This window comes from Mirounga leonina, unplaced genomic scaffold (genome assembly GCF_011800145.1).
Source record: "Mirounga leonina isolate KUSES-001 unplaced genomic scaffold, KU_Mleo_1.0 Mir_170, whole genome shotgun sequence".
NCBI classification, from domain to species: Eukaryota; Metazoa; Chordata; class Mammalia; order Carnivora; family Phocidae; genus Mirounga; species Mirounga leonina.
The window spans coordinates 37,728,647-37,745,436 of record NW_023270433.1 but is presented as its reverse complement, the minus strand read 5'-3'; the positions used below and the strand labels follow the sequence as shown (position 1 = coordinate 37,745,436).

Genomic DNA, 16,790 nt, shown 5'->3' with positions numbered 1-16,790 from the left:
CCTAAGTTATATTATGTATATGGATTAGTTATCTATTGCTGTACAACAAATTATCCCAAAACTTAGAAACACCATTTATTATCTCATGATTCCTGTGGTTCAGAAATCCATGTGTGGCTTACCTGGGTGCCTCTGCCTTCAGGCTCCAACCAAGGTGTCCTTTGGTGCTGCAGCTCATCTGAAGGCTCAGCTGGGGGAGGATCCACTTCCAAGGCCATTTGCATGGTTGTTGGCAGGATAACACGCCTCACAGGCTGTCGGACCGAGGGCCTCAGTTCCCTGCTGACAGTTCGCCAGAGGCCTCCCTCATTGCCTTGCTTGGGGATCTCTTCACATCTCACAGCATGGTCCTGCCTTCCATCAGAGCAAGCAGGAAAGGGTGAGAGAGACAGAAGGCAGTCTCTTTATAACCTGATCTTGGAAATGAGTCACTAGGTTCAGCCCACACTCAGCAGAAGGCGACTGCTTAAGGGTGTGCATGCCAGGGAGGTGGGGGGCAGGTCCTTGGGTCCATCTTTGAGGCTGCTTATCACAGTGTATATGTATTTTTAAGTCATTGGGCATGACATTGTCTTAGTGTAAAGGAGCTCTTGTGTGTGACTAGAATAAGAACTGTTTTGGTTTTGGTTTTATTGAAGTATAGTTGACACACAACATTACATTGGTATCAGGTGTACAGCATAGTGATCGGACAACTCTGTGCATCACCCAGGTGTAGCTACCATCTGTCACCATTCAACACTATTACGATAGCATTGACTGAATTCCCTACGCTGTACCTTTCATCCCCGTGACTTACTCATTCCGTAACTGGAAGTCTGTACCTCCCCCTCCCCTCTCCCTCTTTTTGCTCATCCTCGCACCTCCCCTCCCCTCTGGCAACCATCAGTTAGTTCTCTGTGATTATGGATCTGTTCCTGCTTTGTTTGTTCATTTTGTTTTTGAGATTCCACATATCAAGGAAGTCATGGTATCTGTCTTTGTCTGACTATTCACTTGGCGTACCTGGAGGGTATTATGTTAAGAATGGTTTTTATTGTACTCTTAGAATATATAGTTTCTTCTTGCATGTCAAACTTCCCTTAGAGTGGAATGTGATTAGATTTGCTTTTCTTTTATCTTTTTGTTTGTAAGACCGTGAATGAAAGGTGGAATGCCTTAGCAGCCCCATCGGACAAGCTGTATTGCTGGAATCCCAAATCTACATACATTAAGTCACCACCATTCTTTGAAAACCTGGTATGACTTTTTTATTTTTAACAAAATAAGTTTTTCAAAATGTTTCTTTCCTTATAGAATCTACTTGATTACCCTCTGCCCTTGCTTTGACTACGCATTCCACTGAAACCTTTACAAACCCAAGCAGACAATACTGGGGAGAGTTCTAAGAAGCTGGGGTATTTGGTTCTAGTGGGCCTACAGTGTCTCTGTCCAGGGGTTCTGTGTGGCTGTGCGGAGACGCCCTGGCCATCCCGTACCACCTGGACATAGAAAAGTCTGAGGGATCGACTGTCCAAGCAAAACATCCCCGGGCCTGCTATATTTAAACCTTATACTCAAAAAAACAAGGGAAATCTTACCTATAACTGACGATCAAGGAGTCCATGCTCTCCTGGGTGGGACGAGGAGGGGAGTGGAAGTTAGGATTCTAGCTGTCCTCAGCATCTGAGTTCCCTGGATGTGGAGACAGAAGGTCATTTGCAGCTCTATCGCTATTGCTTTTGAGGGAATCGTCCCAATACTTTGCCTCCCTGCAGGAGTGGGATGTGAATGTTTTGAGTAAATTCACCTTACTTTTCTAAGCACCCCTGATAAAACCAAAAAAACTAGAATTTTCTGTGCAGCGATGTACAGCTGTCATCCGGTTTGGGTCCACAGTGCACTGTGGAAACTGTTCAGACTCCCTGGTGACTTGCTGGAGAAAACCTGAGTCGTCACTAACTTGCTGTATTCTTTGCTAGAGTTTGGATATCCAGCACCCTAAATCTATAGTGGATGCCTACGTGCTGTTAAATTTGGGGGATTCCGTAACAACAGACCACATCTCTCCGGCTGGAAATATCGCAAGAAACAGCCCTGCTGCTCGCTACTTAACTAACAGAGGGTAAGTGTGAGTGAGGGGAAGAAAGACTAAAAGGCAAAAATGGAGTGAATGAGGCTAGTATTTCTTTTCACATGTTCTCTTTTCAATCAGACTGATTTTTCAGTGAACCCTGAGGCTTGAAAACCAGTCACCCTATCTGTTTGCTGCTTTCCAGCTTCCTTGGGAGATTCTGTCAGCAAGGAAACCCCAGCAGAGGGGATCTTCCTTCTGCGTGTGTCCCCATTAGAGTCCGGGCTCTGCTCTCAGCCTGTGGCGCACTTGACAGGGGTGTCCCTTGCCCTGCGATACCGCGTCCTGCCTGAGACACGTAGTGACGACGGATTTGCCGCTGACGCGTCCATCGACCAATCCTTCAGTCACAGACTGACTTTAACGGGTACTATACCAGTATTATCTACTGTCCTCTAACACGCCGAGAGTGATCAGAGCCGTCCCAGATCTGACTTTCCATGAGAATCATCTGGGGAGATAAACATTCCTGTCTCCCGTCCGCACCTCCCGAATCAGCGTCTAAAGTGATGGGCCCAGAGCTAATCTAAGAACAAAATCCAACACCTTTTTCGTTCTTTCTTGCCTTCTTTCCTTTTTTTTTGTCAGTGGGAGAGGAAAACGGCCTTGGCCCCATCTCGCTTTCCTGGTGGCTAAGGTGTTTTCTTCACGCCTCCCTGTCCTACTGAGCCCCACTCAGTCTCTGCCTCCTCCTGGTGCATCCTATGGGACAGTCATGTTCAGAGCAAAAGTATTCCACGTTCCCCAGAGATAGGAGTGCTGTAAGTTTCAGAAGCTAGCCCACCTCTGGAACAGGGGATGCACAGGAGTCTATCTCAAGATTTTTTTAACACGGGGCAACTACTGTATTAAATGTACAGGGACTTCTTACACACAGACACATATGGTAAGAGTCTAAAGGGATATGATTGTACTTCGAGTGGGAGTCATCGAGCGGAGAAGGGCAGGTGATATTTGAGAGGGGTCGGCGAATCCCTGCTCTTCCCCTCCCCCAAGCCGCTCTGGCTATATCGGTGGCTGCCTCGCTTGTTGAATGTTCCAGGCAAGGGCAAATACCCTTCTGCCTGAGAGCCTTTGGTTGAGCTGGCTATTTTTTCCTCTTGGATGCTCTTCCCCAAAATAGCTGTCTGGCTAACTCCCTTGCCAGTTCAAGTCTTCCTCCATGAGGTCACCCACACTGGACTCCTGTTCTCCTCGCCTTGATCTACTTTTTTTTCCCCTCAGTTATTAACCACAATCTAGTAACACTTGTGTAAGATACTTATTTTCTTATTATGATTATTTCTTTGTCTCCACCTTTTAGAATGTAAGCCCTGCAAAGGCAGGGATCTTCATCTGTGTTGTTCCTTGATCTACCTCAAGCCCTGAGAACAGTTCTTGGCACATAGCTGGGGCTCAATAAAGAGTTGTTGAATGAATGAACGAATGAATGGGAGAAAAGGATTCACCAACAAACAGCGAAACAAAGCGGTTGAGGCTGGAGAAAGAAACTAAGAAAACAAGCAGTGATTTTTTTGATTGCTGATTGTTGACACTTTTGAGACATGGACTGTATAGGGAATGGAATGAAAAGAAATATACCTTCCCAGAAAAGTGCACGTATCCCCAACATTCTGGATATAATTTCAGGAGTTTGTAGACACGCTCACCTGCTCCTAAAGCCTAAACTCTCTCAGTCTTCAGATCACATCTTACCGTGAGATCAGATTACCACTCACACACACATCCTACCATTTTAAGAAACAGCTCAGTGAGCTGACAGCTGTGTTAATTGTAAGATGTTCCTGCTATCACAAAGTATCCTTTAACTGGAGCCCACAGACAAGATTTTTCCTTGATTTCAGGACCAGGAAGAGCTGTTCCGTCTCTTCAGCACTACTCTGATTTTTATCTTATGAAAAATGTAAATCATGTTGCCAGTCATGTGTCTGCCCAATACATTGAGTTCTTGATGACTTGCGGACAAATTTATACCTCCTTCCAGGTAGTTTACAGAATGTATTTTGTGTTTCCCTCATTCTTGGCTCCACCTGACTGGCCCACACTGATTACTCTTTTGGTTTCCTTTTTCTTACCCATTTTGAATATTTTATCTTTTGTGAAGTTTTCTAGGCTACCCTACTGAATCAGTAAAATAAATACTCATTAGAGTTCCTCCTGGTTTTTCTACCCAGATTTATAAGACTAGAAGTTGATCCTGGGAGAATGCTGATTTCCCCCTTTCACTGCCCCACCTCTGACCTCTGACTCTACCCTCAGCAGAAGATACAGAAACAGCTTTTCTGCCTTGGAGAGCGATGCTTAGTAGACTTAGAGGGATATCTAGGTCTATGGTTTTCTCTTTTCTTAATGGAAGCTAAGTTTAATCTTTTCTCCATTCACTAACCTAGCTCCTCTCCTGCTTGCATTATTAGCTTGACTCCACGAGAATTCAACTCCTATGGCTCCCGCCGAGGTAATGATGCCATCATGGCACGGGGGACGTTTGCCAACATTCGCTTATTAAACAAACTTTTGAACAAGCAGGCACCACAGACTATCCATCTGCCTTCTGGAGAAATTGTGAGTACTGTGTCTTTGTCAGGCTCTGGGCAGTTGGATATTTACACAGTCACCTTCCTTTGGGTCTCATTTTTTCTTCATAGCCCCATGCTACCTCTTGTTTCGAGAGAGTTCATCACGGATAGAGATGCCCTTTTAAGTTTTACAACTTTCTCTTCCTGCTTAGAGATTCTGCTTCGTGGTTTCCTGGGAGTTGAATTTACGAAGGCTCTGAGTGAAATGTGGTCAGTTCAGAGTATTTAAGGGGGAACTTCCAGGTTAAGATAGAGGATATTTATCAACAGGTGCTATTGTATGACTTTATTAACATTTAAGTCCCCATCCCACAAGAAGGAGGAACATAGAGGCCCGCGGAGGCCTGCCTGGGTCCTGACGGGAGCTCTTTGCAGTTGGCCTGTTACAGCGAACTCTTCATTCCCAGATGCCTTGGAGGGAGGGCTTGTGCTTTGAGTCCGACATACTGGCTGTGGAGCCTTCAGCAAGTTATTGCCCTCTCTGAGCCTGATTTTTCTGACCTGCGAAGTAGGATATCCACCCTGTAAGGTTCTGAGGCTTAAGCTTAAATGGAAAGACGTGTATACAACACAGAGCAGAGTATCTGGCGCATGTCATGGGTCCTCGGTGTTGCTTCCTTTCCCAGCAGATGCTGCAAAACTGCTTGAGAACTGTTTGTTACTTGAGAAATCACCCTCCTGACTTACTTAAAAATAATAACAGCTAGTATTTATATGGAATTTATTACATCCCATGTACTGTTCTAAGCTCTTTGCCTACATTGACTTATTTAATCCTCATAACAACCCTTTGAGGGAGGTACCATAATTGTCCATCTTTTAAGATAATAAAAATGGAGATTAAAACCCAGGGAGTCTGGGGACACCTGGGTGGCTCAGTCGGTGGAGCATCCGACTCTTGGTTTCAGCTTAGGTCGAGATCTTGGAGTTGTGAGATCGAGCCCCGCCAACAGTCTCTGCACTAGGCCTGGAGTCTGCATAAGTTTCTCTCTCTTCCTCTGCCTCCGCCCCCCCCCAATCAATCAATCAATCTTCAAAACAAAACCCAGGGAGTCTGGCTCCAACATCAGTGCGGTTTATCACCACCCATACCACCTCACTTGTAACAGATTATATTTTGGTAAAGCAAACTCTTTATAGGTAATCACTGATCACCAGGACCCAACACAAAGTCAGCACCCAGTAGGTAGGTGTTCAGTGAAGAGCAGGGATGATAAACAAACTATTAAAGATAGTTAGCTGGTAGAATGCCCAAGAGACAAGGGGAAAGATGTGCAGTATAGACACTTGGGGGGACTCCTGTGTATTGGCTGTCACAGTGAACTTCACGAATTTACAAGCCCTGCCATGACATAGAACTTCTGGTCAGATGGTCAGAGCCTCATCTTAAATAAGGAGACAGAATCAGAGATGCACAGACATTTGAGCCAAGCCTTGAACTTGAAAGATAGACCTAGACAAAGAACGGTGGGGAAGGGAAAGAAAACAGAGATAATGCAAAGAGTAGAAGAAAACGAAGAAAAGATTATCTTCTCAGAGTGATGAAATGATTTTCTGTTGGCATGAAGTAATCAAAGGACGAGAAAGGGCTCTTGATAAAAAATAGTAATTAAAAAAGAAAGAAAAGGCTGTTAACAACAACAAAAAAAGCCCCTAAAAAATTTTCACAGAAAAAGTTGATTAGTTGAGAAAATCTCTCAGAATATAGACCAGAAAGACAAAGGAAAAATTAGAGAGAAAATATAAGAAAATTAAAGACTGAAATGAGGGGGCTCAGCATCTGACTAAACAGAGATGCTAAGAAGAGAAGAAAGGAAATTATCCGGGAAGTAACACAAGGAAAATTCCCCGACTTCAAGATCCGACTCCACATGACATCCACTGAATACCCACATGATTACGGAAGACCAGCTCCAAATCGCATCAGTATGAAGTTACGAACAGCAGAGATAAGAAGATCTAGAAACTTCCAAAGGGGGAAAAACAGCTTCTGTGCAATGTGCTGGAGATCAGAAGTGCTCAAACCAACACTGGAAACTTAGACTGGCTTGCACCCCCAAATACCATGTCCCATGTTAAAGTAATAACACATTCAGATTCAAAAACTTTAAAAATATTCCTCAGTCCCTGTCTCAGGAAGCTACTTGGTGAATGCATTTTACCAAAATGAGAGAATAAGCCAAAAAAGGGGAAGTTGTAGGATCCAGGAAAAGGAAATGCAGGGAATTCCCAGGATGTTGGTGAAGGAAGATTCTTCCATTACAGGAATGCACCATCTCTAGAGAAGAATCAGTCCAAATTAGAATAGGACTGAAGCTCCTGGAGAGAGATCTCTATGGAAAAGATTTTTAAATGACAGACTGCCTGATACATTTGAATGTGTTTAGAGAAGATGTATACTTTAGGCAGAGTGTTTGGGGATTAATTGATGGGTAGTGACATAGAAACAGGTGGGTACACACACAAAAAGAAAATAATTAATTCCAATGGAAATTTTTTTGATTACCAAGAAAAGGAATTCAGAGTACATTACCTGTCTCAGCTATAAATAACATTCACATAGTCAATGTAGTGCAAACACCAAATACTGACTTAGCCAAAACGTATGACATAATTATATTGGGAGGCTGGGGAGAGAACTAAATCCCCGGGGCGCCTGGGTGGCCCAGTCAGTTAAGCATCTGACTCTTGATTTCAGCTCAGATCATGATCTCGGGGTCCTGGGATCGAGCCCTGCATTGGGCTTTGCGCTCAGTGGGGAATCTGCTTCAGGATTCTCTCCCTCTCCTTCTGTCCTTCCTTCCACTCACGTATGCACTCTCTCTCTCTCAATTAAATAAATAAAATCTTTTTAAAAAGAGAGGGAGAACTAAATCCCTACTAAAGCAGGAAATTGATAGATAACAAAAATGGAGAAATAGAGAACTGGTAGTTTAAATATAATACTGGAGATACAGAGGAACAATAACGGAAGAAACAACCAAATTTTATGTCCTCTTTTTTTTTTTTTTTAAGATTTTTTTTATTTATTTGACAGAGAAAGAGCAGGAGAGCACAAGCAGGGGAGAGAGGCAGAGGGAAAGGGAGAAGCAGGCTCCCTGGTGAGCAAGGGACTCAATCCCAAGACCCTGGGATCATGACCTGAGCTGAAGGCAGTTGCTTAACCAACTGAGCCACCCAGGTGCCCCATCGTCATCTTTAGAAGAGAGGGAATGTGTAGGGAGCCGTTGCTTTATAAGCTCCCCAGATTTGGGTAACACCATGTGGCGCTAACCACAGGCTCCATCAGCCCACCGAAATAGTAATTTGGGAAAGCTTACTTGAGAGGTTGATTACACACCTTTTTAGAGCTTCTTTTGAAGGAAACCCTTTCTTGAGGGATTTTTTCTTTTTTTACTTAAGTAGCCAGGAAGAACAATTGTTTCATATCACCAGCAATGATATCAAATGTCTTTGTGAAGTCTTGGCACAGAGAATATTCAGAATTCTTGTGAGAAACAAATGAAGCTGTTTGTGGAAGATGTTTCTCATATATACCAAAATACTAGTTAATCCTCTCCTGTTCAGTATTGATCTGTGCTTCCACCCGTGTTTCTACTGTCTCTGCCTTGACCTCCTTGTAGAAGGGTGACTGATACAAGTTTGCATTTTGGGGCACCTGGGTGACCCAGAGTGTTAAGCAGCTGACTCTTAATTTTGGCTCAGGTCGTGATCTCAGGGTCCTGGAATCGAGGCCTCCACCAGGCTCTGCACTCAGCGGGGAGTCTGCCTGAGGCTTCTCTCTCTCCCTCTGCCTCTCCCCGCACTCGCTATCTAAAATAAACAAATAAATGTATGTATGTTTGCATTTTTTATAATTTCAGAACATGTCACCTTCTTTGTGGTTGCTACCCTTCACAAGTGACCATCACTGAGTCTCTAGACTGAGTCAAAACCCAGGTTTAGGTGGGATTCTCTGTTTCCTAAGCTTTAAAATAGTTTAATCAATGGAAGAGGGGGGAAAATCTGATTGACTTTCTTTTTTTTCCCTTGATGCCTTAGGATTTGAATGTTTTTCTAAAACCAGGACAAAAACTAGGCATTTTAGTTAAAAGAACATAAAATTCATTGGTAGGGGTGAATTGGAGATTTGTAACACAGGCCACTGATTGGTTGAGTTTTCTGTTGGCTTTGTATTGACTTGGGCCACTGAAGACCCTGTGCTTCTCACCAGGTCCCCCTGGCCTGTGTCCACACTCTGCTGCATCTGTAAACCTTGCTTTTCTCTTCCTCAGCTTGACGTGTTCGATGCCGCGGAGCAGTACCAGCAGGCAGGCCTTCCCCTGATCGTTCTGGCCGGGAAAGAGTATGGCTCAGGCAGCTCCCGAGACTGGGCGGCCAAGGGCCCTTTCCTCCTGGTGAGTGTGACGTGGAGGGACCCCAGCAGGCAAGCTCAGCAAAGCATGTGATGTTTGTTCAGCTCCTGCTTCTTGGCGGATCTGCCTTTACCCCACTCAGTGAAGGGGAATCCAGAGTTGAACCGGTTCCTTAGATCAGATACTCCTATTCTGGGAACCATGGATCTTTGGATGTGTCTGTGGAGCAGTTGGGAGGAGGGTCTGTGAAGTCTCTGAAATTATTTTCAAATGTGTGTATGTAGGTCTTCTTTTTGTGGGGAAAAATGGCATGGTTTTCCTAATATTCAGGTTGAGGATGGGACATGTATTTCAGGCCGTAGTCCCAGGCGAGCCGTAAGTCCGGACGCTGCTCCCGTGTTGTCCCTCAGGAGGTTCAGGGAAGGGTAAAAGTAAGGAGCTGGTGCTTTGGACAGACTTGGGGAGTGCACTTCAAGTGGCCTATCACTGCCTCTGAGTCGGCTTATAGACTCTCAAGAGTAAAGGACGCGCTCTCTGGATGTAGACAGACAGCTCTTGAGAACCTGCGGCCATTTCAGGGCCTGAGCCGCTTGAGGCGTCCCCATGGAGGCGCCGTGCAGGGAGCAGATGGTTCTTACCTCTGGAGCATCTCCTGGCCCCAGAAGCAGGGAAGAGTCCTGCTACTCAGCCTGCATTCTCAGGGTAGGGGAAGATGACTTAGCTGGTGCCAATCTCAGGGATTTATGGCTCGAGCAAATTAAACCTTGGGAAACACCGCATACGGTGATTACCACACGTCCAGTAAAGAAGGCGGGGTCTGGCAGGCAGCTGTAAATCTCTTTGAACATCACACCTATTGCTTTGTTTTGTTTTTTATCAAGCATATTGCTTTGTGGGGGGAACAAAAGATGTTCTTTGATTACTTGGTAATATATCAAAAGTCTGCCTTTTCTAGAAGCTGCGGAGAAGAACCAGAGAAATTACAGAGGAGGAAAGGGTTTTAGGGATGGGTCTGGGAGCTGGCCGGAGAAATGCAGCCGGTGGGGACCGTAAGAGCTGAAGGACGCCAAGAGAACTGGCATGCGAGGGGCCCCCTAGGCCCTAGGCTTCCGTACAGAATGGCCCCGAGTTCTGGCTGCCCCGGGCTGGGCCGCTCAGCAGTGCTGGGCTCTCCTCACAGCAGAGGGGGCTGGACGACTGGTTCTCAGCCCCGCGCGGCCCTTACCCGGCGTAGGGACGTGCATCGGAGGTGTTTACAAAGCTGCCACTCCCCCTCAGAGTGAACACATGTGCACACAGATCCATACATAGTATCTCCTGTTTTTGAACAGGAATTGCAAAAGCAGCACATCATTTCCTTTCTCTGTAGTATGTTCTGAAAGTTGCTTTTTCGGTTGTCTTTTGTGTCTGCACCTCTTCAAGGGAAATAAAAGAAAAATTTATGTTGTTTTGCGGTGTGGATTCCAGATATAATGGAAGTGCGCTGAGAGGTGTTGTATCACAAACAGCTAAGTGTGTGGTCAAACTGCATGAGTTCAATTACCAGACACCACTGACCGTGTGGGTGAAGAGGGCACAATGGTAGCATCTCCCTCCGAGGGCTGGTGGAGGGTGGGATGGGAGAAGCCACTTTATTATGCTGCCTGTGCATTGTAGGCAGTCAGTTCAGACCAGCTGCTGTGTTACTTGTAACTAGAGTAACTGTTTATGTAAACAAGTCATTGGTACTTACAAAGAAGTTAGGTGTGAGAGGAGTTTTGACTGAAGAAGCCTTTTGTAAAGTTTCTGTATATCTAAAGAAAATTGGAACTGTGTCCAAAGTACTGTCTTGGCTCCTCAGGGAATCAAAGCTGTCCTGGCTGAAAGTTACGAGCGCATTCACCGTAGTAACTTGGTGGGAATGGGGGTGATTCCCCTCGAATATCTCCCTGGGGAGACCGCAGACACCCTGGGACTCACAGGGCGGGAACGATACTCCATCATCATTCCAGAAAACCTCACACCACGAATGAAAGTGCAGGTCAAGGTAAGCCGGAGCTTCCCCATGCCAGGCCCAAGTAAACGGGACCGTGTGTTCATCATCAAACCCGCGAGAAGGAAATGAGTGGACTTGGGAAGGAAAACAGGCAGTGAGTAGGAGTGCGTTAGACCTATGAGTTCTGCTGGCGCCTGCTCTGCCTTCACAACACAGTGGGGGGGGCACCTGTTGATGGATTACTTATTTCTGTTTACTCATGGAGTTACCATCAGTTCCTTTCTTCTCCCCAACCAGCCCCACTGTCTCCTCTGACTCCCAATCTCTCTTTAGCCCAGAAAAGAGTGTTAGAAGCTCGGAGACAGGACATTTTCACATGATCTAAAAAAAACACCTTTTTTATTATCAAAATGTGAACAGACACACCGCATTCCTGAGCCTCACCCCAGGCTCCAGGTTTTGATTAGCCAAAAGGTAAAAGCGACAGCTCCCGAGGTGAGGTGCGGCGAGGCAGGTACCCAGTGCCGAGGCCCCAGGGTCAGCAGCTGGACCAGCTGCCTAGGGGACAACCTTAATGAGACTTCTGCCAACCCGCAGCTCCCAGAGAGGGTCTAGAAAATACCATCCCTAGCCTCACTAGTAGCTGCTGCCCCGAGAGACCTGGTCCTCAGGTGTCCGTCACCTCCATCATTTGTACCCCATGGTGCTTTACTGTGCAGAGGAGTCGGCTGGGGATCTTGTCCAAATGCAGCCCCGGATTCACTGGGCTGGGCTGGAGCGAGGGACGGCACGCCCCTCCAGTGCTGCTGGCTCCGCTGGTGTGCGGACCACGCTTTGAGGGGCAGCCCTGAGGGCGGGGGGGGCATCCCTCCTCACACAGCTGCCTGGCCTCCTCCCCCACTGGTTCTCCTCTGCTTCTTTGTCATCACAGCTGGATACCGGGAAGACCTTCCAGGCCATCATGAGGTTCGACACGGACGTGGAGCTCACTTATTTCCACAACGGGGGCATCCTCAACTACATGATCCGCAAGATGGCCAAGTAGGTCAGCTGTGCTCGGAGCCCTGTGCTTGGAGCTGCACCCGGGGAAGCGAAGCGCCACTAGCCTGCAGGGCCCTTGGCGCAGAGCATCCCCTGCGCGTGCCGGCCTCCCTGCATTGACGTAACTGGTGCCATTCCTCTGGGCACAGAATGCGCAGTTCCGACATCCTCTATTTTTGTGGATCTTTTTCTCTTTTTCTAGAATTTGGAAGCTAGAATGGTGGGAATGTCAGTAGTGCCAGAAAGAGAGAACTTGAGCTTGTCTGTAAAGTCACTGATCACAGAATGTCGATTTTTCACTCTTGGCCTGTTATGAACAGCTGGACACAAATAAGTCTTCTCAGAAGGCATCCCCTGTCCTCGTTTCTGTTCCTCTCTGTTATCCTCTGCTCCATGAAACCCTCCCTTGAGGGCCACTGGTCTTTGCATATTATTACCAGTGTTAACTGACATGGTAGATAAAAATGTTCTCAAATCACAGCGGTGATTGTGATTCTCCCCTCTGCCTTTTTCCTTCGGAAGGAATGATCCAGACACCTTGTGGACAGGTCAGACACTGACATTTTTTGATTATGTACCGTTAGATGGATCAACACTAAAAAAAAATGTGATGTTTTCTTTTACTCTCCTCAAAACTTTCCCCCAGAAAATTCATTTGTCAAGAGGAGAACTTTGGAGGTGGTTTTGGAGCGAGACTTAGAACATTTGTAATTTGAGGAAGATTAAATCTATTTTCAAGGAAAGCTTGTTGACTTTGGAATTGAATTGTGTAATGTGTGTGAGGCTCTAGTCTGGGGATATTTCGAGCAGAGCGAGTCTCAGACTGCAGCATCGGGTGACCTTCAGGTTCCGCTTTTACAACCACAGCTGTACCATATGGGGGGACGTGGAAGAGCTGAGGAACAGGATTCCTCTGCCCCGGTTGGGAGCAGACAAGAAGGTAGCAGTAGCAGTATGTAAGTATGGTGAGCAGGTCACCATTTTCTATTTTTGTGCCCTATAGTTAATCTGCTTATGTTCATCACTGACATCATATTGGGGGCGCATGTCTTAGTCTGCTCCGGCTACCGTAACAAAATACCATAGACTGGGTAGCTCAAACATCAAAAATATATTTTCTCCCAGTTCTGGAGGCTAGAAGTCCAAGATCCAGTGTCTAGGCAATTCCTTTTCTGGTGAGAACTTTTTTCCTGGCTTGTAGCCAGCACCCCCTTGCTGTGCCCTTACCTGTCTTTCCTTAATGCGTGTGTGAGGAGATGAGGCGCTGGCTCTCTGGAGCCATGTAAGGACACTGATTTTATCAGATCAGGGCCCCACTCTTACGACCTTATTTAACCTGAAACACTTCCTTAGAAGCCCTATCTCCAAAGAGACGCACTGGGGGTTAGGGCTTCAACACGAATTTTGGGGGAACACAAAAAACATGCAGTTCATAACAGGGTACCTTAGAGCTCACAGGTTGATCTCCTTGTAATGAATTTTAAAAATCTCAAATTTAACGCTCAGAGAGTATGGCCTGGACATCAGAACACCCAGGACTGAGTCCTGTTTCTACCTCTTCCAAGATGAGGGACAAGACAGGTTAGTGAGCATCCCTGCCCCTGAGGTTCCTGGGACCCAGCTTGTGTTCATAAAAAAAGATTACAAACAGAACCTTGTTGTATAAAAAAGCCTATGACCTTCAAATAAGGATCAGTCCTAACACAGAAAAACAAAGAAGGGCTGAGAAAACAGACCTCTACCACCTTAGCTCTTCATTACTACACTTCTGGGGAGCTGTCTAGCTCTTCACACTCAGTGGTTATGTGGAGACAGAGATTCTTGTGGCCATAACTTCTAGTACGCTTCCGGACTCCTCTACCTCCAAATGCACCCTCCATCCTGTTCATTAATAAAATGTCTTGCCCAGTGTCACACCCTGGCCCATAACAAGACTGAATAAATAAACTCCTTAGGCCTAGTTTCTCAAGAAGGCACTAGTCCTCTCACTCCAAACGAAATGTTTGCTTCTTGCTCAAGGTGCCTGCCAGTCCCCTTCCTCTCCGTGGGAGTCTCATCTCCTTTGTTAACAGTTTTCTAAATCCATTACGCCTCCTAAGAAACCAAGCATTCTTTGGTGTGCACACTGTGTTAACCCACAGACTTATTTTAGCACATGTGTCTTCGGCTCTGGGACAGACATTAGTAGGTGAGAGTGAGAGTGTAAGGGTGTAGCAGTCATGATTCATAGTGTTATTAGAAGCACAACTCAAACTGGTTAAGCAAAAATGTTAATAATAACTGGCTCATAGAACTTGAAGAACAGAGGTGGCCACAGCCGTAGGCTTGACTGGATCTAGTGGCTCAAACTCAGGTTCCCTCCCTATCATTTCTCCTCTCGTCTTACCTCATTCTTTAGGGCTGCTCCATGTGCCCGGGGATATGGCCACCAGCAGCTCTGGGGTAAGAGTTAGTAGTTGTGATCTTAAGAGATTTATCTCCCAGTATTCTCTAAGCTAAAGTTGGGAGTTTCCAATCACCAAAATGAAGAACCATATTTTGGGCCCAGTTTCCCTTTCAAGGCTATGTGAGGACAGCGGAGCACCCAGCAGGGTTACGTAGAAGCAATGTAGACTTACTTCCGGAAAAACAGTAAGGTTCCCTGGCTACTTTCTGAGGAAGCTGTCAAATGTCATGACCACAAACAGAATTTAACACCCAAGTAGTTTTTGTTCACCCAGACAGCCTAATTATCACAAAGATTATATAATTATAGCTGAGAGTTTTAATAGTTTTAATAATTTGCACCCCAAGAACGGAGGCCTGCATATTAAGTGCAGATTTGCTACGTGAAATGCGTACTTCTATTACGTGGTATGATACGAGAGTACCTGGTATGGTCCTGAAGTTAACATCGTTCCGGTTTGGCTCTGGCTGGCTGGCTGGCTGTCCACGTCAGGGCTGCATACCTGCTGTGGTGCTTCCACAGGATGGGAGCGGTGTCCCGTGAATAACAGGGTTCCAGGGTCAGCGTGTTTGGGAACCACTGAGTTCAAGGGGTCTTGTTAGCACAGAACTGACACAGTGCCACACAATGACAGTTAAAGTGTGAATGACTCACTCATTTGAGGGGCGGGCTGGCAGCATTTGGTTCAGGAGCCTGTCTTGACCACAGAATGTTTTCGTTAGAGCATCTCACAGCGTGTGTGTTCCACAGGACTTGCTTGAGAAAATGCTGACCTGATGGTTTGTCTTTTAAAGTAATAATATCAGTTTTACCCTCTGAAACTAATAATACACTACAGGTTAACCAAATTGAATTTAAATTAAAAAAAAATTTTTTTTAATTTTTTTAAAGAAATTCAAGTAGTAATATCAGTTGTAAGGACAGGAATCAGAGTTTACAGCCCTTATTACACAATCAGGCATTTGACCGAAGGCAGCTTCTCATTTCCGGTCAAAAACCCATCACCATGTCAGCACTGGCAGGAACCATAGAGAAACAAGGTCCTGCGGGTGTGTGATTGGTTGTATCTAAACCACCTGAGAAACCTCACAAAGTACCCATGGCTGGACACCCTGCCAGGATGTCCTAATGGGGTGGGGCATGTGCCCATGAAAAAGACTCCCCACTTGGTTCCGACATACAGCTTTTGGCCGAGAAATCCAATGACCAGCATTTAGGCATCAGTCAAGAGTTTGCCATTCTTAAAATGCTACCTACCAGGTTTTTTCATTCAGTAAATAGTAACCGAGTGCCTAACTCTGTTCCAGGCTCTATGCCTCGCAGTGGCTTGACTTGGGGCAAAAAATCCAATAAGGAAATTCTAAGATATTTTTGTTTCACCTTCAGTCTGCCTTCTGTTGGCTGAAGAGAGGACTATTCACCTTCATCCAAATTGGACACCATTTAGATACTTGAAAGAACTTTTCTCGAATCTCCAGTAGGTGTTTTAAACATCCTATTAGAGTTCTGAAACAACAGCATCCAAAAAAGGCAATCATAGATAAAAAGAGACACTTGTGAGATTGTGATTTATATAATAAATACATATTTGACTTTCGTCCCCATTTCTGGCACTGAGCTCCCACAACCCTTGGAATTTCCTAAGTGACACAAGGGACAAAGGTGTCTCTTGTTATGCTAACGACATGACTTTTGGACTACACCTAAGGATGAGGCTGGTTGCCAGAACAACCAACTCTGATTCTAGGGCTGGAATTCTCAGTCCCACCCCCTGACAACTGGGGAGTAGAGCTGGAAGTTGAATCTATCACCAATGGCCAGTGATTTGATCAGTCATGCTTATATAATAAAGCCACCATAAAAACCCAAAGGACAGGGTTTGGAGAGCTTCTACCTGGTGAACAGGTGGAGATTTGGAGAGGACGTGGGAACTCCTTGTCCTTTCCCACACCTTGCCCTATGCGTGTCTTCCATCTGGCTGTTCCTTAGTTATACCCTTTTCTAATAAACCGGTGATTAAGAAAATACAATGTTTCTCTGAGTTCTGTGAGCTACTCTAGCAGATTAATCAAATTCAAGGAGGAGGTCATGGGAACCTCTGATCTATAGCCTGTCAGTGAGAGGCACAGATGATTACCTGGATTTGCAACTGATGCCTGAAGTGGGATGGGGTGGGGCAGTCTTACAGGACTTAAGAACAATTTCAGTATACTAAGGGCAAAAGTCAGTTTATGGGGGCGGCTGGGAGGCTCAGTCGTTAAGCGTCTGCCTTTGGCTCAGGTCA

The 16,790-nt window shown here is 45.7% G+C and overlaps 1 protein-coding gene across 3 annotated transcripts in view; it reads left to right on the top strand.

Moving 5' to 3' along the window:
• ACO1 (aconitase 1) overlaps positions 1-12,803 on the top strand; it is a 53,521-nt gene extending 40,718 nt beyond the window's left edge. For all 3 annotated transcript variants that reach the window (XM_035016510.1, XM_035016512.1, XM_035016511.1), the window contains exons 16-21: positions 1,135-1,239; positions 1,962-2,104; positions 4,528-4,675; positions 8,964-9,086; positions 10,885-11,070; positions 11,951-12,803. In XM_035016510.1, coding sequence (XP_034872401.1) covers positions 1,135-1,239; positions 1,962-2,104; positions 4,528-4,675; positions 8,964-9,086; positions 10,885-11,070; positions 11,951-12,064 — 819 coding nt within the window. In that variant the 3' untranslated portion in view covers positions 12,065-12,803. The remainder of the gene's footprint in view (positions 1-1,134; positions 1,240-1,961; positions 2,105-4,527; positions 4,676-8,963; positions 9,087-10,884; positions 11,071-11,950) is intronic.
• Positions 12,804-16,790: the final 3,987 nt, after the last annotated feature.